Here is a 22432-nt window from a genome sequence, read left to right as displayed (position 1 = left end):
TGAAATCAAGGAGCCAGTGTCTGTAAAATGTGTCTGCTAAAGTGCTTTTCCCTGATTAGCTCCGTCTAGAAAGCGCAAGCTTCCAGCGCTGCTGGTTTACATTCCTCTATGTCTCGCCTCGTCTAGTCTGATTCCATGTGTCTGCCAGTTTACAATAATCATTTTGCAATGTATTCTTTAGAGGCCAGTGTACAGATCCCAGTACCAGGACTGGTTTCTCCTGTCTAGAGAAGGCAGATGACTAACTGGGGCAAAGTATGTGTCACCGGCAGAGCATGTCCCCTTTGCAGAGGTGCTGGAGAGCTCCTCATCCACGTGCCTGACTGCAGAAAGGGTTAAACAGAAACTGGGATCCCCCGCTGGAATGAATGGTAGAGGGGGGGTTGGGAGATTTTTCATCTGGAGGACATTGTTAGAGGATCCATGTGTGCTCCGCTTCCCCCCAAACACAACCCCACCCTGGTGGCAGGTGGACAGTATCCCTAGAAAGAGAAAAAAGGGCCAATTGTCTAATCTCCAAACTGCCACACGCCAGACCTCTCCCCCATTGTGTGACTCCTATAGAAATGCAAAGTAGCAGCGTGTGCCATTCACAATCTGCTGCACAGTGACCCTATTATCTGTGCAGATCTGTGCCCTAAAAAAAAAAAAAAATAATTCAATCCCGCAAGATGTGCATCTCTGCATAATTAGGAGGATAGGCATTGATCTGGAACGCGTTATTCCCTAATGCATCATCACAGCCAGATCTTTGTTCTCTAAAATGTATGTAAAACCCATGTTTTTCTATAGAGCAGGAAAGGGTTAAAATAATAATCAAGTCATTTTTTATGCTGTATGTGTCCCTTTCCAGGAGATGCAACAAGAAACCTATTTAGGAAAATTCTCCTCTTAGGGATCATGCACTGGGACTCCTTTGGGGGTACACAGCATGAATTCAGCATATTTCCACGATCGGGAATCCCGGGGATGGATGAGTGGTCCTGGATGCAAAACGCTTGCATCCCCATACACGTGTCATCACATATGTGCGGGTACAGGTGCACAGCCGCGCCGTCATTGATCTGTACTCGTTGTAGCCGTATGCCAACACCTGTCACACTTGGGTGCGGAAATACGCTGAATCCATGCGGCGTGTGCCCAAATGCAGGCATGAGTATTGTCATAGGAACAGTTGTCCTCATTGGAGGATTTGTCCCTCTTGCTCTGATGACAAGTCAACAATGATTTTTGTCTCGGTGACAATGGTCATCAGGACAAATCGAGGGTTAAAAGAAAAGTGCCTTTATATACGCTTTATATTATAATATATATATATATATATATATATATATATATATATATATTTGTAATCCTAAAGTATAATCATGCAGATCTCCTTTGATGGTCTCATCACATTTCAGCAATGAGCATCATGCTGAGCTAAAAAGTGAGAAGAAAAGTTTTTTTAACACCCACAATGAGCACCAATATAAAGTTTAGGGTTTCTTTTGAGGTAACCCCTGTGTTCTTGTAAATCTAAAATCTGCAGGCTCCAGTCTGCCCGGTAACAGCATCACAAAGACATTAGACTTTGAGTCATTGTAAAGAAAAGAAAAATCCCCCCTGCGCCCACCACAGACACCCTCTGCTCTGCTGAACAGCCCCCCTCCCCCATGTGGCCTTCTGGCACGAGCCAGAGCTTCTGATCAGGATTTGCATTACAATGTGTCCCCCCGCCAGCCAATGAGAGAGAAGGAGTGCTGGAAACCACGCCTACGCCTGTCACTAAATAAAAGCCTGAGCTGCTGCCTGTGTTCCTTACTCACTGCTTGGAATTCTCTGATCTTACAAACCCTCTTTGGATATAACAGCTCAGCTCGCCTTTTGCAAACCTTTGGATTTTGTTTCTTGCTGGCTCTTAGCTACTCCTTTGTGAAGCATTTAAGAATCATGACTCTGGAAGAGATTCACGGACAGGAAACCGTTGTTGAAAGCACTGAAAGGTAATTATCGTGCTTATTTCTAGTCTATTGCTGAGTGCCAGTAATCTATTGGGGAGATGTAGGGTGCATGTTATAGTATTATTGCTTTTATTGCATTAAAATAGAGATGCGTTGGCTGGGAGGGTGACTTTTGATCTAATAAATGTAGATTTATATAAAAAATGTTAGTGATCAGATGCTGTATAGACCATGTGTAGCTTGAAGTGACAGCAGCCAGCGTATGGAGCTACAGCTACAGCCTTATAAGGACTTTCCAGTATAGAACACACTGTTAGCTTTCAGATACGTTGTGTAGTTTAGTTTCTGATGATGCTTGGATTCCGGTATTAAGTGCATTTATTTTTGTCTTGTTTAGGATGCACAGCGCTGGCAAAGCTCTTCACGAGCTGCTCACCTCCGCCCAGAGACAGGAGTGTCTGACCGTTGGAGTCTACGAGTCTGCCAAAGTAATGAATGTGTAAGTATCCTACTCCCTTGCATAGATCCCACGCACACCTATTACTCATGCACACACGTAACACAGTGCCCACACACAGACCCACTTGTGTTCTTTTTTCCCCCCCAACTGCAGAACTAACGTATGTGTTCCTTTTTCTTCTACAGAGATCCAGACAATGTTACCTTCTGCATTCTGGCTGCTGATGAGTTTGATGAGGGCGACATTGCCCTGCAGATCCACTTCACCCTTATCCAAGCTTTCTGCTGTGAAAATGACATCAACATCGTACGTCTGAATGACACTGAAAAGCTGGCTGAAATCTTGGGCAGCAACGATGAGTCTGGAGAGCCGAAAGATCTGCATTGCATCCTTATTACGGTAAGCGTTGTGTTTCAGCTTATCTCTCCTGACTTGGAACTGTGCCTTTGGCTATGTCCCAACTTTCTGTTCCTAAGCAGTTTACTCATGTTCTGTTCCTTTTCTTTTCTCAGAACCCCAGTGAGGATGCTTGGAAAGACCCTGCTCTGGAAAAACTTGGTCTATTTTGTGAAGAAAGCCGTAATGTTAATGACTGGGTTCCAACTATTACCCTGCCCGAGTGAACTGACTCATGCATTAGATTGTGAAAAATCTTTTGGCATTCTTATCACGGTGTTGTGCGCCTGGATGGACGGGCTGCATTCCCCGAGTCTGTGGATTACGCCGGTTGAGGTCGGAAACTGTGGCTGAGACCGGCAAGATGTTGGCTCTTGTGGAGCAAAAGAGTAAGGAGGAAACTTGACCGTGGACCGATCTGCAGAAGGGAAGGTTCAGACCAGTGCAAAGCCTCCTACATTAGTAGCACTGAATGGGGCAGTCATACCGTGGAGTTGGAGTATGTTGCATGTTTTGCAAGCCTGGAAGGACTTTTGCAAAGTGGAAATGTATCGTTTGGCTGAGATGGTACAAGGAAGACCATGGCAGATGGGAAACACCTTGCTAAGTTGAAATTAAGTGGATTTTTGGAAATGTTTGGACTGGATACTATATAACAAAAAAAAAACTTTGGACTTATGAAGCTAATCAACAGCTATGTATATCAAGCTTATCAACTGCATTTTTTCTATTAATGATTCTGTCTGTGAGGCAGAGACCTGAAAGACCAATGAACTATGAACTTTATATTACATAGACTTTCGTCATACCTTCGTGCATAGCTTTATAGCACTATCATAAAGTGCTTACTTTAATTCCATTTGATTACAGCACTGTTCATTTTGATATTTCTTTATATTTAATAAACCAATTGAAACTTACTTTGGTTGTCAGTTTGCAATATTTTTTATAGAGTTGGTATATGGGACACAAAACATACACTATACCGGTTAGCCTAAATGAAGCTGCATGCCTTTTGTTTTTATTTAATCCTAAAGTCGTGCCAGCTTTGTTCTGTGCCAGCCCCCTTTGTGAACAGACTGTATTGTCCCTTTTTTTTCTTAGCACAGAAGGTGCTTGCTCCTCAAGATAAGCCTTGGCTGAGGCAGTTAATGCTTACTATTCAATCAGATAATGTGACCTCTAACCCTCCTGCAACAGCTGCTTATCGCAACAGCTTGCAAGACGGGAGATCCTGCATTTCAAATTAGTGAATTATTCTAGTAGGAGGTCTTTAGAGAGACAAGTTTCTGTTCTGCTTTAAAAAGTGCAGCTGGCCATGTGCCCCTGTTAGGGGCTTCCCTGCCACCGCAGGCATTCAACTGAGAAAAGAAAACTTCCCCACCCCCCTTCCTTTAGTCATGCAAAGCACACAAGCTATGTCATTTGGTTTTTACCCTAGCTCTAGAAACAAGTTGGCAAATTTCCAATGGGTTTAAGGCTTGTCATAAGTAATTCACATTTCTTGCACAATTTTCCTTTGGATTTACCAAAACCATAACCTAAAAACTTTCAATTTGTATGCAATCTGGGAGGTCCTTGCACTACATAGAAAAGGTAAATCTAAAGGAAATTGAAGAAGAAAATTGTATCATTTATGGCCAGCCTAATGGGCCATACACACTATGAGATTTTCTGAAGACTTTTTCCTTTAGATTTACCAAAACCATATAATATGAGGTCAAACCTAAACACTTTCAATTTGTATGCAATCTGGCAGGCCATTGCACTACATAGCTGAAGGTAAATCTAAAGGTAATTGAAGAAGAAAACTGTATCATTTATGGCCAGCCTAATGGGCCATACACTTGCATTTTCTTTTTTATCTTTTAGTAGGGAAGAACCACTTTTGTCCAATAGACTTATGGGCCATACACACTATAAGATTTTCTGAAGACTCTTTCCTTTAGATTTACCAAAACCATATAATATAAGGTCAGACCTAAACACTTTCAATTTGTATGCAATCTGGCAGGCCCTTGCACTACATAGCTGAAGGTAAATCTAAAGGTAATTGAAGAAGAAAACTGTATCATTTATGGCCAGCCTTAGTTTATTACAACATACTTTATTTTTATAACTGTTGCAAGCACTGTATGCAAATATGCATATCTGCTTTGCATACAACCAGAAAATGGATAATTTCCAACACACAATACACTCCAACTATCATAAAGGTCAAGATCTCTGCAAGGTATCAGCAAACTACTAATAAGTAGCTTGTAAGGTGCCAGTTAAATGGTCATGTCTTTGAGTTTCCAGGAAGCTGTGCTTTGCACCTTTTGTGCCTTGTGCAAGCATTATGTACCTGCAAAGGAACAGCAAACTATTGTGTAAGTACCAAAAAAACAGAAAGTTGTGACGTCTGCACAGCAACCGAAAGCTGCAGAGCGTAAGTCTTGGAACAATCTTAGGCATTGGAACTGAAAGAATACTGTGACCAATGATGTGCCGAGTTTGTGTACACAAGTTCCAGAAGAAAGGTCAAATTGTTCTGCTACATGAGCAAAGAGAAACCGTATTCTAAGAAGTAAATCAGTGCCATACTGTTCACTGATTAAGAGGCACACTCTGTTTTAGGGCAAATTTGCAATCCAAGTACACACATAATGCTCTCAACAGTCTAAGAAAAAGTTTTTCTTTTTTTTTCTTTTTTGTAGAACACTAACTATTGTATAAAAGCAGGCTTACCCAACACCCATATATAAAGCCAATATAAGCAAATGCATCAGAAAATATGAACACTGGTCCTTTCTAGTGCTAATGCTGGCCAAGCATAGGATGATTCTTTGTCCAGTGTTACAAAGATTTTTATATTTACCCCATTTCTTGTGTAGACATTTAGAGCCGATTCACATTGAGGCGACACGACTTCGGGGGGCGACCTGTGAAGTCTCATGCACCGCTGTGCACCGCGACTTCGGAGCGACTTGCAGAGACTTCACATAATGGAAGTCTATGCAAGTCGCTCCGAGGTCGCCCCAAAGTAGTACAGGACCCTTTTTCTAAGCTGGAGCGACTTGTGTCGCTCCTATTAGAGCGGGTCCTGTACTACTCAATGGACCGCGACATACCGCGACTTGTCAGGCTGACAAGTCGCCTGACAAGTCGCGCTAATGTGAATGGGCTCTTAGACTAGTATCTACTAGATTGATTTGCCTGTACTAATGCCTATGGGCACTTTAAGGCCTAAGAAGGCATTCCTAGCTATGGGGGGGGGGTTAAGGTAATTTCGGTTTTAGTAAAATGACATTATCTATTGCTTGTAAACTAATGGGCCATACACACTATAAGATTTTCTGAAGACTTTTTCCTTTAGACTTACCAAAACCATATAATATGAGGTCAGACCTAAACACTTTCAATTGGTATGCAATCTGGCAGGCCCTTGCACTACATAGAAAAGGTAAATCTGAAGGAAATCTAACAAAAAAAGTTGGATAATGTGTATCCAGCTTAACCCTCAACCCCCCACCACTACCCAACTGTTTACCCAGTATGACAGCTGCAACTTTCTATAAGCCAAAATGTTCTACAGTGCAGGATGCACCTGCCTGTGAATCACCATAGCCTAGGGCCATACCCCTCTATTCTCCTCTATTCTCCAGCCTCAGAGTGTGGCCCAATTCAAGTCTATGGGGGCTCACTGCACCGGTTTGAAGACATTTTCTGCCCCTAGGAGGCAAACATTGAAGGGGTGTTTGGAGGTCACGCTGAGGTAAGTGGGGAGCTAGTTGGGGGCTTTCTAGGTAAAGCTTGCCATAGATGAATGGAAATTTGGCCGATACCTGCTGAACCGGCTGAATTTTGATCTATCGATGGCCATTCCTGCTCGACAGAAGACGAGCAATCGATTGACTTCTGCCAAATGTTAATGTTGGAACATTTTCATTCGATCAGCAGCTGCAGTGCTGATCAGTGTATTCTGACAGCTGAAGAGTCCCCACTGTCAGAATACAGTAGTCGGGGGTTGGGAGGATTTCTCCATCCACCTTGCTTGTGTGGATGGGGGAATCTGTTGTTTTTTTTTCAATCACACCATCGATGGGCAGCCTTACTTTAGGTTAGGGGGGCTAGGGAGAGTGAAGTAAATTATTTATTGAACCATATTTTTTAAAGCCAGCCATAGAAGGTTCGATGTAACTGGCCGAGATCGAGATTCAAACCTTGTACGGACAGGCTGAATGTACCCAAGTTGATGGATCAACTTGGGTACAACCAGCGTGTCGAATTTTACATGCAATTAGTACTATTACTGTTATAGCCGCTAGCAATAATCACTGTGTTCTCCCAGTGGGGATGGCCCCCCTCCTTACAGCCAGGAGAACATAAAGGCTCCACAGGAAGGATTCCCCCATGAATACAGACTGCATTGATGGGAAAATCGAGTGATTTTGTTTCTTGCAACTTTCCTGGTTGCACGAAAGAAAATTGCTCCGTCTATGGCCAGCCTAATGGGCCATACACACTATAAGATTTTCTGAAGACTTTTTCCTTTAGACTTACAGAAAACCATATAATATGAGGTCAAATCTAAACACTTTCAATTTGTATGCAATCTGGTAGGCCCTTGCACTACATAGAAAAGGTAAATCTGAAGGAAATCTAACCACAAAAGTTGGATAGTGTGTATCCAGCTTAAAGCTGGATACACACTATCCAACTTTTGTGGTTAGATTTCCTTCAAGCCCCGTACACACGCACAGATTGTTGGCCGTAAATTGTCGGCCAACGTCCAATTGGCCGATTGCCGGCTTGTTAGTATGATGCTTCCGACAACCAACTGCGAATTTTCGGCCGAAAAAAATCTGGTGTGCATGCTATAAAATTTTTGTTGGCCAACAACAGAACGGTCGATTGTTCCTCAGTCAGTACAGATTTCGGCAGAGAAAAATCAGATGAGCAAGACTGGGCATGCTCAGAGAAGAAAAAACACACGGAAAGTTAACCATCACATGACATCACTTCTGAAGTTGGTTTTTGTTGGCCAACAAAAGTCCAGTGCAAGTCTGGAGCACATTTCAACCAACAAACAACACTGGACAAAAGACGGCCGATCGGTTGGCTAACAATCTGTGCCTGTGTATGAGGCTTTAGATTTACCTTTTCTATGTAGTGCAAGGGCCTGCAAGATTGCATACAAATTGAAAGTGTTTTGGTCTGACCTCATATTATATGGTTTTGGTAAATCTAAAGGAAAAAGTCTTCAGAAAATCTTATAGTGTGTATGGCCCATTAGTCTATTGGACAAAAGTGGTTCTTCCCTACTAAAAGATAAAAAAGAGAATGCATAAAATAAATCAATAATTGATCACATTATATATATATATATATATGGGTTTAGGGGGTTAAAGTGAAACGATACTGATAATATGTAAGCTGTCACAGTTGACCTCTCCTTGTAAAAATGCTAGTTGACTGGCTGTCCTCCTTATCCACTGGCTTCAGTACAAGGTCTACATCTATAGACTTGTGTTGGGACAAGGAATCGGATTATTAAAGCCAGAGATAGTCATGCAATTCTTGTTTTTTAAATGGAGCCCAGTAATGGCAGCTCTCCTGTTTCATTCAGTATATTTTGCATCGAAGAAGTAAAAGCTAATAGCCACATTGCAATGTTCCAATTATGACTTATGATTCCTCGGAGATACAGTGCTTTGAAAAAGTAATAATACCCCTTGAAAATTTTCCACATTTTGTCATGTTACAACTAAGAACGTAAATGTATTTTATTGGGATTTTATGTGATAGACCAACACAAAGTGGCACAATGACAAAATGTGGAAAATGTCAAGGGGTATGAATACTTTTTCAAAGCACTGTAACATTGGGACTATGAGTGTTTGCTGGGGTCAAGACCTCTTCCATAAAAAATTCAAAAAATATTCAAAAATTCAAGAACATAAAAAATGTTCACATCATTTTCCTATAGATAATATAGTGGTTATACAAATGAAGACTATTTGCATAGGTCTTTGAGGACCACTGAGAGGCCCTAGTTTCTGTGCAGAGACAGGCTGATTTTCTTTATGTGCATTCAGATGCCTGAGGGTCCTGAATATGCAAATCACTTGTAACAATGGGCTGTTTAAGGACAGCTTTCCACTCTGTGCCTGGTACCGTACTGTGTAGGAGATGAAGTTGCTATGAAACATAATGATTTTACTGTTCAGCGTGGCTTAATTAACGATACATGAATGCTATCTGAACACATACACAAGCAATGCTTCTAGTTACACTTTAATGCATGGACCATTCTGCATCGATCGGTACAGCTGGGAAACACGTGTACATTTATTTCCACTAATATGAGAAAATGACTCATTATTATTCGCTAATGATCTAAAAAGATTGTGGTGCTCTTATGAGTAACACTAATGCATACATATATAAAGATATTAGAACAGGATAGATAGATAGATAGATAGATAGATAGATAGATAGATAGATAGATAGATAGATAGATAGATAGATAGATAGATAGATAGATAGATAGATAGATAGATAGATAGATAGATAGATAGATAGATAGATAGATAGATAGATAGATAGATAGATAGATAGATAGATAGATAGATAGATAGATAGATAGATAGATAGATACAGGGGCGTAACTACAGGGGTTGCAGGGGTTGCAATCGCTACCGGGCCCCATGCTCCAGGGGGCCCGGTAGCAAACCAGTGGGTGAACTTCCAGGATCGCAAAGGTCACACTTGCGACCGGACCCTGGCATTGCACCACTGTGGGGAGGCCCCAAGATTGCAGGAAGGGGGCCCACTGCAGAACTTGTGAAAGAATCCTGCTGCGGGACCGTAATAAAAGGCCATGCAACAAGTGTAAAGAGCCCCAGGATTAGTGGGAAGAGCCCTGGGCTTGAAGGTAAGGGCCCCGGCCAGGGGTCTGGGGGGCCCTTCATGGTTTCTTGCATCAGGGCCCTGAAGGTTCTAGTTACGCCTCTGGATAGATAGATAGATAGATAGATAGATAGATAGATAGATAGATAGATAGATAGATAGATAGATAGATAGATAGATAGATAGATAGATAGATAGATAGATAGATAGATAGATAGATAGATAGATAGATAGATAGATAGATAGATAGATAGATAGATAGATAGATAGATAGATAGATAGATAGATAGATAGATAGATAGATAGATAGATAGATAGATAGATAGATAGATCAATTCTTTTATTTGGAGAACAGGAATGCCATCATTAAAATAAGAAGCATAGTAAAATGAATTGTCACATACATCAGATGACACTTTACACATAGATAATATAATACTTCCAGGAAGCTCCTCTATAGACATTGCAATTTTCTTTTCTGCACACTCCCATGGAGCTATTGCATTCTCACAGCAAGGGGCGCGGGGGGCGCCAGGGGCGTAGGGAGCTGTACCTGGTGGGAGAACACACAGTGATTATTGCTATAGCAGCTGGCAACGATCGCATGAAAAATCTGACATGCTGGTTGTACCCAAGTTGATCGATCAATCAACTTGGGTACAATCAGTCTGTCCTTGCTGAACCTGTTGAGATTCTAACCATCTATGGCCAGCTTTAGGCCCCTTTCACACTTATGCAACGTGATTTTACCGCGATTTTGTGGCGCGATTTTGACGCGACTTTGCCGCGATTTTGAAAGCAATGGCTATGGCTATGGCTCAAAACGCAATCAAATCGTGGCAAACTACTTTGAAGTGGGTACAACTTCAAAACGCACTGATATGAATGGGGCTCATTGAAAATAATGGAAAACGACTTGTCATGCGATTTTGCGGTCCAAAATTGCGGGACAATTCGCACTAGTGTAAAAGGGGCCTTACACGTTTTATATGGAACAAAACATTTCTGCACGCTCAATGGTGTACAAAATTGCAGGTTAAAATGTTTTGTTACTGTGTACTGTAGTCTTTTAACTATCCACTAACATAGGGTGGAGGAGGTGGTGGGTTCCCCTATCCTATCCTATATTCCTATCAAGAATTGTGATTGTAAGATCCACTTGTCTACGCATGACTAAAGCCAGCCATACATGGATTGAAATGTGGCAGGTTCAGCAGGGTCCAGCCAAGGTTTGAACCATCTATGGGTAGGCTGATTGTATCCAAGTCGATCCATCAATACGACTAGCCTTTTGGATTTTGTACATGTGATTACTGCCGGTGGCTATAGCCACTAGTAATAATCATTGTGTTCTGCTCGCAGGAAAGGCTCCCCACCCCAGCAGAACACAATAGCGCTGCGATAGGCATTCCCCCATCAACACATGATCCGAAAATAGGACAAAAAATACCACTTTCAAAGAAATTGTACCATAATCGGATCGTTAGTACACAGCTTTCGAGAGCGGATCAAGACAGTTTATCTGATATTATCCGATTGGACAAGCATGAGAATTTTTCTCATACGATACCAGATCGTACAATTTTCGTTTAACCAGTAAAGTTGACACCAGAAAATACAATACAAATACACTACAACGCATTACATCACTTCCAATTTTTTATTCTGCCCTACAAGAATTTTCGTAACTTTAGTAACCTCTCCATTTTCAATAGCATGCAAAAAAAAAAAATGGACGATCTGTCATCCGATTTTCAGATCGTGCGTATGAACCATAACTGTGTTTATGGGGGAATCGAGCAATTTTCCTTCCTTCCTTCTTTCCACTCATGGTTGAAGGAAAGAAAATTGAATCATCTACGGGCTGCTTAACTCACCATTGTTTATTGATTGCACCTTGCATTGTATTGTCCTCACTAGCAATATTCTCATAAGACTCCTTACATGTGTATTTTCAAAGTTGTGATTTTACCTTGTGTCCTGCGTATGCCCATTAAGCCCCCTTTCACATTGGCATGACTTGACAGGTCAAATTGCATGTCAAATTGCAGCCTATTGCCAGCAATAGGAGTGTCCCAATCTGTGCAACTTTGCGGTGCCGCACCGATTTTCAAAAGTAGTTCCTGCACTACTTTTGGCGACTTCGGGGGTGACTTCAATAGACATCTGTACAAGAACCCACACAGATGTCTTTCAAGTCGCCCTTGAAGTTGGACTGAAATGCGGCTTTGAAATTGTGCGAGTTCAGGTGAAGTCGCATGATTTCAAAGCCACGTTCACTGTGAATGAGGGCTAAAGCAGACGCTATTGATAGGGGAATTCCTCCGGCCCAGCCATTGTGTTTTCACGGCTCCCCCGCCAGGAGGAGAAAGTGATTATTGTTAGCTGCTATGCCAGCTGCTAGCAATAATTGCATGCAAAATCCGGTAGGCTGATTGTACCCATTTTGATCAATCTATCAATTTGTTACATTTAGCCTGCCCATGCATAGTTTGAATTTCAACCAGTTCCTGCTGAACTAGCCAAGATTTGAACCAACTTTTCCCGACCTTAGTTTATTATAATTAGTACTTTATACTTCATGGACATGTCCCGCAAAACAACACTTAGCCGACAATCATGCATTTTAATATGTTCATGGAATTTCCCTTTCACCTTAAATATGCTAATATTTTACAGAAGAGTTCCATTATCATCAATATAAAGAGATATAGACACACTGAGGTGATATGTATAATGAACTGACATGTTTTGTGGTCATTGTACTTCCTATAATTAAAAATGGGTATAGGTGTGAAACCCATTACAAACTAATCAAACACAACCAGTTTCTCTGTAAGGGGGAAGAAGTTTATTTGCATAATTCAATTTACAGTAATTGTGTTACAACATTGAAATGTTGTTTCCTATGTGGAAACAGATAAGCAAGCTTAGTAGGAGAAGGAATCAACAATGTAAATTTGGAAACCAATCAGCATCTGATTTTCTAGTTTGCTGCAGCTGTTTGTATGGTAATCACAAGTGGTTTCCCAGGTGGTGGAATAGATTGACCCAATGGAAACTGCACATTTTGCTTACCCTATTGTATTTAGGTTCTCGAACATGGTCAATTCTTGTAGAAACTAAGGTTGTTGTAAATATTCATATATATAATAGACTTTGATTAGGCAATATAACATATAGTGCAAAAAGTGGTCAGCAGTCCCTAACTCTATTATTTAAAGAGTCTCTACAATGAGAGCACATGCATTTAATGGGATAGAAGGAGGACAGGTGACTAGAGGGAGCCCACCCCTCCTTAAGGCCCCTTTCACACATACCGTCCGTTCAGTTCATCAGTTCAGTCACGTCAAATGTATCAGTTTTTCATCCGTTTTTCATCAGTTGTCATCCGTTTTTCATCAGTTGTTATCCGTTTTTCATCCATTTTTCATCCGTTGTCGTCCGTTTTTCATCCGTTGTCATCCGTTGTCATCAGTTGACATCAGTTTTTCATCCGTTGTCATCCGTTTTTCATCCGTTGTCATCCGTTTTTCGTCCGATCCGTTTTTTTGACGGATGAAAAATAGGGCATTCATCCGTTCAAAAAAACGGACATTGACGGAAGTGGATGAAAACGGATGTTAACTGATGATCATCAGTTGTCATCCGTTTTTACATAGAGATGCATTGATGTCCGTTTTTCATCCATCAACGGATGGATGAAAAACGGACAAACGGACAGCATGTGTGAAAGGGGCCTAAAGGCACAGGGTCACACTGAACACCCAGCACATCGCACTATGGCGGCAAAGGTGTCAATGCGTTGCCTGGCTCAATATAGATATCAATAATGCAAAAAGTGGTCACCGCCTCCACCTATAACTGGTCTTAGTGGTGAGGAGCACTGGAAGGGAGGATGCAGATCAAAAAAAACGAAGAGATTTCCAGTCACAACTTACCAACCAGCCAGCGGCCAACCAAATTGACCTGTCTACAGTGGTGTATTTAGGTTTTGTGCTGCCCTAGGCCTGACTAATCTCGTGCACCCCCTAATTTAACTATGATCCACCCCTTCCTGTCAAGGCCACACCCCTTCCTGTTTAAGACCCACCCTGTCGTCTGTAAACCACGCCCATTCCTGTATGTACAATAAAATTCACCAAAAAAGAACTGGCTCTTTAACTGGAATTTCAGTAGCGCAGGGATGGTGATGACCTCCCACTATAACACACTGCCAAGTGCCAATACAATGTGATTACTCAAAATAACTGGATCTGATAAGATGCATAAATATGAGATAAATAAAATCCCATCCATAAGAGTCCATAAAGTCCATTAATAAAGTGCATAGAGCATTTCAAGGTGCATTCATGAGGAGTCCAAAGTGCAATCATGCAGGATCAATGGTGTGAATTATAGGACCACCCTTGCTTGCCACCACCTTCAGTGCCATGACAGGTGGTGGCAAGCAAGGGTAGTCCTATAATTCACACCATTGATCCTGCATGATTGCACTTAGGACTCCTCATGAATGCACCTTGAAATGCTCTATGCACTTTATTAATGGACTCTTATGGATGTGATTTTATTTATCTCATATTTATGCATCTTATCAGATCCAGTTATTTTGAGTAATGTGGAGCCTGTGGCGGTGGGAGGCAGCATGGGACAGGTCAGGGAGGGCGGGGGCTTTTTTGTGCGGGGGGGGGGCTGCAAAAAATCCCTAGAACAGTGTGGTAATAGTTAGAGCATACTTTACAGTACATTTTTTTTTTTTTTTTTAGATTTACTTTTTTTTTACATTTTTTTTACAGTACATGAACTTTCACAGAATGTAAACTGTTTAATGATTTTTCATTGATTTCAGCATGCATGAAACACTTGATGAAATCACAATGCAATGTCATTAAACAGTTCACATTCTGTTAAAATGTACTGCAGTCAGTGCACAGCTGCAGCACAGTTAAGTTAATTTTACAGTACCTGCTCCGCTCCTGGCTCCTGCTGTTCTGGCCTGGGGGTTCCCGGGTTCTCCTCTGCTCTGTGGACTCCATCCCCTGCTGTCTCTCTCCTCTCATCCAAAACTGTGTGCAGGGCAGCCCAGGGCAGGGATGTGCAGGGATGGCGGCCGCGCTGAGGAGGGTGGGCGGAGAATTAGGCTCCGCCCACCACCTAAATTAGGTGAAGTTACCGGCAGCATCTATGGGGGTGGCACTGTCCCTCCCCTCCCTCCCCCCTGGCAAAGTAAGCCGCCATCGCTGCCCTTCAGCAGCTGAAGTGAAAGGCAAGCCGCAAGTGACAAGTCTGTTTTCTTCTTCAAGCCGCCGGCCGCCTGGGACTGCTTGTGTGCAGTGGGCGGCGGAGGGCGGAAGGATACAGAATGTTGCCGGTACCCCGCCGGGACTCGGGAGGACGGGTTGGGGGGGTTCCGTGCAGGGGGGGCGGCTTTTTTGCCGCCCCCCCGCAAAGTGCCGCCCTAGGCCTGGGCCTTGTCGGCCTAGGCCTAGATACAGCACTGCCTGTCTAACAGTATGCGTTAAAAACAGGGGTTTGGTTGCACACATTTGCAAATACATGCGTAAGCTGCAGGTCCCGACAAGGCACCCTGTGATCTGCAGTCCCTAACTCTACAATTTAAAGAGTCTCTACAATGAGAGCACATGCATTTAATGGGATAGATGGAGGACAGGTGACTAGAGGGAACCCACCCCTCCTTAAAGGCACAGGGTCACGCTGAACACCCAGCACATCGCACTATGGCGGCAAAGGTGTCAGTGCGTTGCCTGGCTCAATATAGATATCAATAATGCAAAAATGGTCACTGCCTCCACCTATAACTGGTCTTAGTGGTAAGGAGCACCGGAAGGGCGGAGGCAGATCAAAAAAATGAAGAGATTTCCATTCACAACTTACCAACCGAATTGACCTGTCTAAAGACTCTTTAAATTGTAGAGTTAGGGACTGCAGATCACAGGGTGCCTTGTCGGGGCCTGCAGCTTACGCATGTATTTGCAAATGTATACAACCAAACCCCTGTTTTTAACGCATACTGTTAGACAGGTCAATTCGGTTGGTCGCTGGATGGTTGGTAAGTTGTGAATGGAAATCTCTTCGTTTTTTTGATCTGCGTCCTCCCTTCCAGTGCTCCTTACCACTAAGACCAGTTATTGGTGGAGGCAGTGACCACTTTTTGCATTATTGATATCTATATTGAGCCAGGCAACGCACTGACACCTTTGCCGCCATAGTGCGATGTGCTGGGTGTTCAGTGTGCCCCTGTGCCTTTAAGGAGGGGTGGGCTCCCTCTAGTCACCTGTCCTCCACCTATCCCATTAAATGCATGTGCTCTCATTGTAGAGACTCTTTAAATTGTAGAGTTAGGGACTGCAGATTACAGGGTGCCTTGTCGGGGCCTGCAGCTTACACATGTATTTGCAAATGTGTGCAACCAAACCCCTGTTTTTAACGCATACTGTTAGACAGGTCAATTTGGTTGGTCGCTGGCTGGTTTGTAAGTGGTCACTGGAAATCTCTTCGTTTTTTTTTAATATAACATATAGTGTCCATATTTATGCAGTCAGATCTGCATTTTTAGGCCTATCTTTGACATGTAGTTAGAAACTCAGGAAGACTAAATGCATGGTTCATCTAAAATCATAATTGGTTACAGTACCTAACCTCAATAGACACTCCTGGCTGGCAGACTGTTGCTTTGTATGTGACAAGAGTTGTGGTGGAGGTGGGTGATGTGATCAGAGACGTAATTCTCGACTCCGGTCCTCAGGGCACACTAACAGGCCAGGTTTGCAAGAAAACTGAAATACATCACAGGTGATATCATTTGCTACTCAGTGATTGCAGTATTATAGTCTGCATCTCCCCAAGGTAATACGTAAAATCTGGCCTGTTAGTGGGCCCTGAGGTCCAGAGTTGAGAAACACTGGGATGCATGGTCTTAGGTTGTCAACATGCAGATCTACTTGGAAACAATTATCTTCCCGACTTACTTCAAAATGCCCTACTGCTATCTGTTGATCAGGAGAACATGATTTAACATTTATGGAAAAATTAGGCAAATAGGTGGAAATTATAGTTCAATTTTTCTAAATGTATAATTATGAGATATAAAAAGAATGTTCCAACAAACCTCCAGTAAAATATTGGGGGTACACATTGGACAGAACTACAGTGGAAAAAGATTTGGGGGTACACATTTTAGGTGACTGCAAAATGAACATTTATGCTGGCTATACATTATACGAAAAATTGTTCAAACTCATTTTCGAAAAACCAACCCTCAGCCTTGAGAGCAGATGATCGTGCCATCATGTTAAGATCGATAAATCGTTCAATGGACATAAATTAATCAGTTTTTTGTTGTTTTTTCACATATACCTGGTGCAAACAGTTTAGACGAGAAACACATTAACCTTTCAATTTATCGTTCATTTGGCAGAAAATTTCAAAACTTGTCCTTTTTTTTTGGCTCAAGGCGTTACAACTGATTACCGATTTGTGCCCATTAGTGCCCATTAACTGCCCGAAAAACGAACAAACTGTCCAAATGACTGAATTTTGGCCGGTGTTTTGCATAGTGTATGGCCACCATTAGTCTAGGCAACAGCAAAGCAAAATACATTTCTGGGTGCATCACTAGAGGGATTACCATCAGGAGGAAGGAGACCCTGATTCTCCTATATGGGGCTTTATTTAGAGCCTGTTTAGAATAATGCGTCCAGATTTGGAGGCCTTAAGTACAAAAAATATTAATAACATACAAGGAGTCCCAAGATGGACAACAAAAGTGATGAAAGGTCTGAGGGATAAGACATGTCAAGAAAGACTGGAAGATATGGATAGCCTTGAGGAAAGAAGGGAAAGGGGGGGCATGACTGAAACCTTTAAATACTAAGGGGCGTATTCATAAAGCATGCGTTTTAAATTACATAGAATGATTAATCACCCATGAATGAGTGATGAATATCACATTCACTGCTATATCTATCTATCTATCTATCTATCTATCTATCTATCTATCTATCTATCTATCTATCTATCTATCTATCTATCTATCTATCTATCTATCTATCTATCTATCTATCTATCTATCTATCTATCCAAAGCTCATTTGGCTGTACTTCTCTTGTGGATCACAGGAGTGTAGTTTGTTCTGCACTCTTGTGACCTGTTTTCAGCAGACAGCGGGCTGTAGCCCGGTGTCGGCTGATGTCACAGAGCCAGTCCAGGCTCGGGAAAGATCGTGACCATATGCCTGGACTGGAACCCGGCTCAGCCTCTCAACGAGATGCTGAGAGCCTGAGCCAGCTGCTTCCGCCCCTCCACAGCCCATAACTCTAGTGAGCGTGGGGGGGGGGGGGGCAGGGCAGACAGCTGTGATCGACAGTAACCAGCTCTCTGCTCAGTGACCTCTGAGAACCGAGCGATCGGTAATGTTTAGTCTTAGAGCCGGTGGGCAGGGCCGGATTAAGAGCATCATGGGCTTGGTGCTGAGGATTTTGAAGGGCCTTAAGGGCCGTGCCTTGGCATGCACCCAGAGGAGGAAGGGTGCAGCCATGCATGCCTAATTCAACATGGGATGCTGTCTCTGAAGCCCATAAACACATCCATGCATCGGCAACTGTCCCTCCTTGTCCGGCCTTCGCGCTGTGTGGGGAGGTTCTGAGGGAGCTGCCTGGGGAAGCGAGCATAGAAGCCAGACTTCTGTGTTTACAAGTGACAGAAGAGCGGTAACAGTGAATATGGCCAACCTGGGGCCTATATAAAGGTAGGGGCCTGGAGCTGCAGCTCCAATAGCCCCTACGTTAATCTGGCCCTGCCGGTGGGGGACAGGTGCAGCATCGTATCTTATTATTATATAATCGTATATTACCTACGTAAGTATGATTCCCACCTAAAAAAAAAATAAAAAAAATCCCATACTCTTTTATGCTTGAGATCATTGTAGCCGTATTAGTGCACTTGCGACAGAGACAATTGATTACTGTCCGTGATCCTTTTTTTATTTGCACTAACATACAATTTTTCAGGACAAGCTTTCGGGGTATGTCCCCTTCTTCAAGATCCAAGCAGTACTGATTCACAAGAAACTCTTTTAAAAACTCATCAGAGAAAGTATTGTGTTACCAAAAGAGTAGTGGATGCTTGGAACAGACTTACAGCAGAAGTAGTGACAGTGAATCAGTCCATAGTTAGTCATTTTAAACATGCATGGGATAAACAGAAGTCTTTTCATAGGCAACAATGTAAAAAAAAAAGAGCAGACTAGAAAGGTCAGTTGGTTTCGCTGTCTGCTGTAATTTATCTAGGGGGTGGTCAGCAAGCTAAACAAAAAAAAAGTAAATGTGATAGTGTATGGCCAGCTTTAGTAAAAGTTTAGTTGCCCTTTAATGTAAAATGAGACCATTGTGTGTATGCTAAGTCGTTGTAACCTGCTTAAGGAGTCAGCAGAACGTACTGAGCTCTGGAAACCCATGGGTAATTTCCAGAAGTACAGGCATTTCCAGGCGCTCTGCTGTTCTGGGAAAAGGCATTCTTTGAGCGGGAGATAACTGAAAGTGTCCTTATCTCTCAGAAGGCTGCTTAAAGAAGATTAGTATGAGAACAGTAGGAAATAGAATCTAGCAATTGAAATCCTTAGCAAGAATAGTATGGCAGAACATAGAAAGATTAACATTATTAGCGATTATTTCTATGCAATGCAGAATTTGCAGGCTGTGGAGTAATGCCCTGTTCAATCCTGTGCATTTATGTGCATTTTAGGTGCAGTGCATTAAAAAAAGTCTTGTATGATGCACTTTCATCAAAACGCACATTTCTAGAGAGCTCAATGGTAACGTGCCTAAAACACACCGCACAGATGTGAACCAGCCCTAAATATTATGCCTGTTAGAGTGGAACTGCACTTCTTCTGATCACCACAAACCAAAAATGCTATTTAATTAATTTCTTTTTTCAAAGCAATCTCCCCCGTCCACCCATGTCCCCATGCTTTATTTTGCTGAGAAATCATTTTGAAAAACAGCCCCCTAGCGTTTCTGGTCGTGGCCATCTTGGGTAGGGGCAGATGATTCATGTATCATTTTACTTCCTGGAATCCATCTGCCCTTAGCTCAGGCATAGGCTGAGCTGAGAACCCTCCCTCCTCTCCTGAAGACTCCTGGGATGTATGACATCATTTGTCTAGCCCTGGAAACCAGGAAGTAACTCAAGAAATGTAAAAAAAAAAAAAAAAAGTTAAACAATTCAATATAATATACGGTACTTTTCTTATCTATTTACTAATGCTAGCAGCATAAGGATTAAAAATAGTCTATGTTAATTGAGAGAGTGAAGTTCCACCCATTCACACCACAGTCCCTACATTTTCCATGCATTATTGCAAGAATGTTTACATGTACTGGTAAGTGTTCTTTTGCTGTTTTGTATAAAAATGCAGTACTTTTTTAATGCACAATGCAATGTAGTGATGTGAACTAGTCTTATTGGAAAACATTGCTTTTACCATCACTGGGGTTGCTGTACTAAAGACAAATAGACTGTGCACTTTGCAAAGCGCAGTTGTACTCTGCAAGAGTAGATGCTCCAGAACTTAGTAGATGAGCAGAAACTTCTTTTTGCAAAGAATACCCAATCACGTGCATGCAGGGCTTTTTTACAGCTGGAACTTGGTGGGACTCAGTTCCCTCACCTCTGGCTCAGGCCCTCTGCTCCCCGCTCACCACTATCACTTGTTAATACAAAAGTACAGCTTGTCTGCCAACAGCTCTCACAAATCTGATCTCCTGAACAGCTCATACTGAGTTCAGGATGGGGACAAGGGGGATGCAGGTGCCCGGGGTACAGTGCAGATGCCTTCACCCCTACTGGATGATCTCCCTGCAAGTGAGAGAGGTGGACCCCCTACAGTGTATGGGGAGGTAATCGAGCCGGCTGAGTGCTTCAGCCTAATAAAGAAACAAAAGTAAGACGTTAATGTGGAAGATGGTGAAGCTTTTAAGGAAGAGGAGTGGAGAAGATGGGGCAGTGGAGGTGAGGTTGCATGCAGAGGTCACAGTTGAAGTGGGGTGAAAGTGAGATGTGGATAGGGGATGCAGCTATGGAAGAAGGCTGAACTCTGCAGTCTGTATGCAGTGCACTCCTGAACTCTACACGTAACATGTGCGTATGGGGGGTATGTACATAACGCACCCCCAAGTTCTGCATGTAGGTGTAGCACACCCCTGAACTCTGCACTCTGTGTGAAACCCCCACCCCAACTCTGCACTTGGTATCTAATGCACTCCTGGCATTTAGCGCCCCTTTAAGATCCTCCCACTGTTAGTGAAATTTGACCACAGACACTATTTGATGCAGTTTGGAGGGTGTGCGTGTGTGTTTGAGGGGCGAGGGGGGTGTCATGGTTGAGTTCCTGCACCTATTCTCTGCGTGCAAGTAAAATAAAAACACAGCATTTTTGCTTCCACATGATTGGATGATGGAAGTTAGCAGACCTTCTGCTCATTTACTAAGCTCTGGAGCAACTGCATTTGCAAAGTGCAACTGCACTGTTGTAAAGTGCACAGTCTCTTTGCCTTTAGTTAACCAACCCCTATGCGTGTAGAGTGCATCGCATCTGTTGTTAGCGGGCCTTCATGGTAAACACCTATGTGCTGTGTGTTCACATTGTCATACTTTGTTTTACAAGCTGTATTTATTAGGCCCCATTCACACTTGTGCGACTTGTCCTGCAACTTGGGACTGCAAAGTCGTATGGCAAGTCATACCCCATGATTCCCAATGATTGCAGTTCATATCACTGCGACTTCAAGTCGCAGCTACTTCAAAGTAGTCCCTGCACTTCTTTGGTCCAACGTTGATGGGACTTGAGGTCCATAGACCTCAAGATTACAATTGCTTCAAGTCACGTCAAAGTCATAGCAAAGTCGTGTCAAAGTCGCATGACTTTCAGGTCGCACAAGTGTGAACTGGGCCTTAAACACAGAGGCTGATTTTCAAAGCAGGAACATGAAACAGAGAGGAAATAAGTAAGGCTCAAGCACAATGGAGGGAATTACAAAAATTGGAGCAAATAGGAGCAGCTGTGCGTAGTAACTAACAACTTCTGTCTCCAACTTGTTTAGCAAAGCTGGCCATGGATGGATCGAATCTCTTGCGGTTCAGCAGGGACCGGCCTAGATTTGATCCAGCTACGGGCAGGCGGATTGTACCCAAGTTGATCCATCCATCGACTTGGGTACAACCAGCATAGCATGTCGGATTCTTAGCATGCAATTATTGCCAGGGGCTCTAGCCACCAACACAATGGGGTTGGTTTACTAAAGCCAAATAGACTGTGCACTTTTCAAGGTGCAGTTGCACACTTCAAGCGCAGTTGCTCCAGAGCTTAGTAAATAAGGTAAGGCTTCACTTTGCAAATACCCTATCACAAACAAGGAAAATTAAAAAAAAAAATTATTTTTTGTTTGCACATGATTGGATGATGGAAGTCAGTAGAGCTTCTGCTCATTTACTAAGCTCTGGAGCAACTGCTAATGCAGAGTGCAACTGCACTTTGCAAAGTGCACAGTCTATTTGCCTTTAGTAAATCAACCTCAATGGCTTTGCTGAAAGGATTCCCCCATTAACCTCCTTGGCGGTAATCCCGAGCGTGACTCGGGGTTGATTTTTCATATCAGGAGCGGTAACCCCTTGTCACGCTCGGGGTCAGGGCTGGATTAAGAGCATCATGGGCTTGGTG

At 42.7% G+C, this 22432-nt stretch overlaps 1 protein-coding gene across 1 annotated transcript; it reads left to right on the top strand.

Annotated features, from left to right (window-relative positions):
- Positions 1-1790: 1790 nt before the first annotated feature.
- GADD45G (growth arrest and DNA damage inducible gamma) lies at positions 1791-3719 on the top strand. Its single transcript, XM_082275360.1, has 4 exons — positions 1791-1985; positions 2341-2442; positions 2589-2802; positions 2916-3719. Exons 1-4 carry the CDS (start codon positions 1933-1935, stop codon positions 3024-3026), a joined length of 480 nt encoding a protein of 159 aa, XP_082131486.1. The 5' UTR covers positions 1791-1932; the 3' UTR covers positions 3027-3719.
- Positions 3720-22432: the final 18713 nt, after the last annotated feature.

The sequence above is a fragment of the Pelophylax lessonae genome, assembly GCF_965119305.1.
Source record: "Pelophylax lessonae genome assembly, chromosome: 1".
Lineage (NCBI taxonomy): Eukaryota > Metazoa > Chordata > Amphibia > Anura > Ranidae > Pelophylax > Pelophylax lessonae.
The sequence above is the reverse complement of the archived record's forward strand: the minus strand, read 5'-3'. Positions and strand labels throughout refer to the sequence as shown.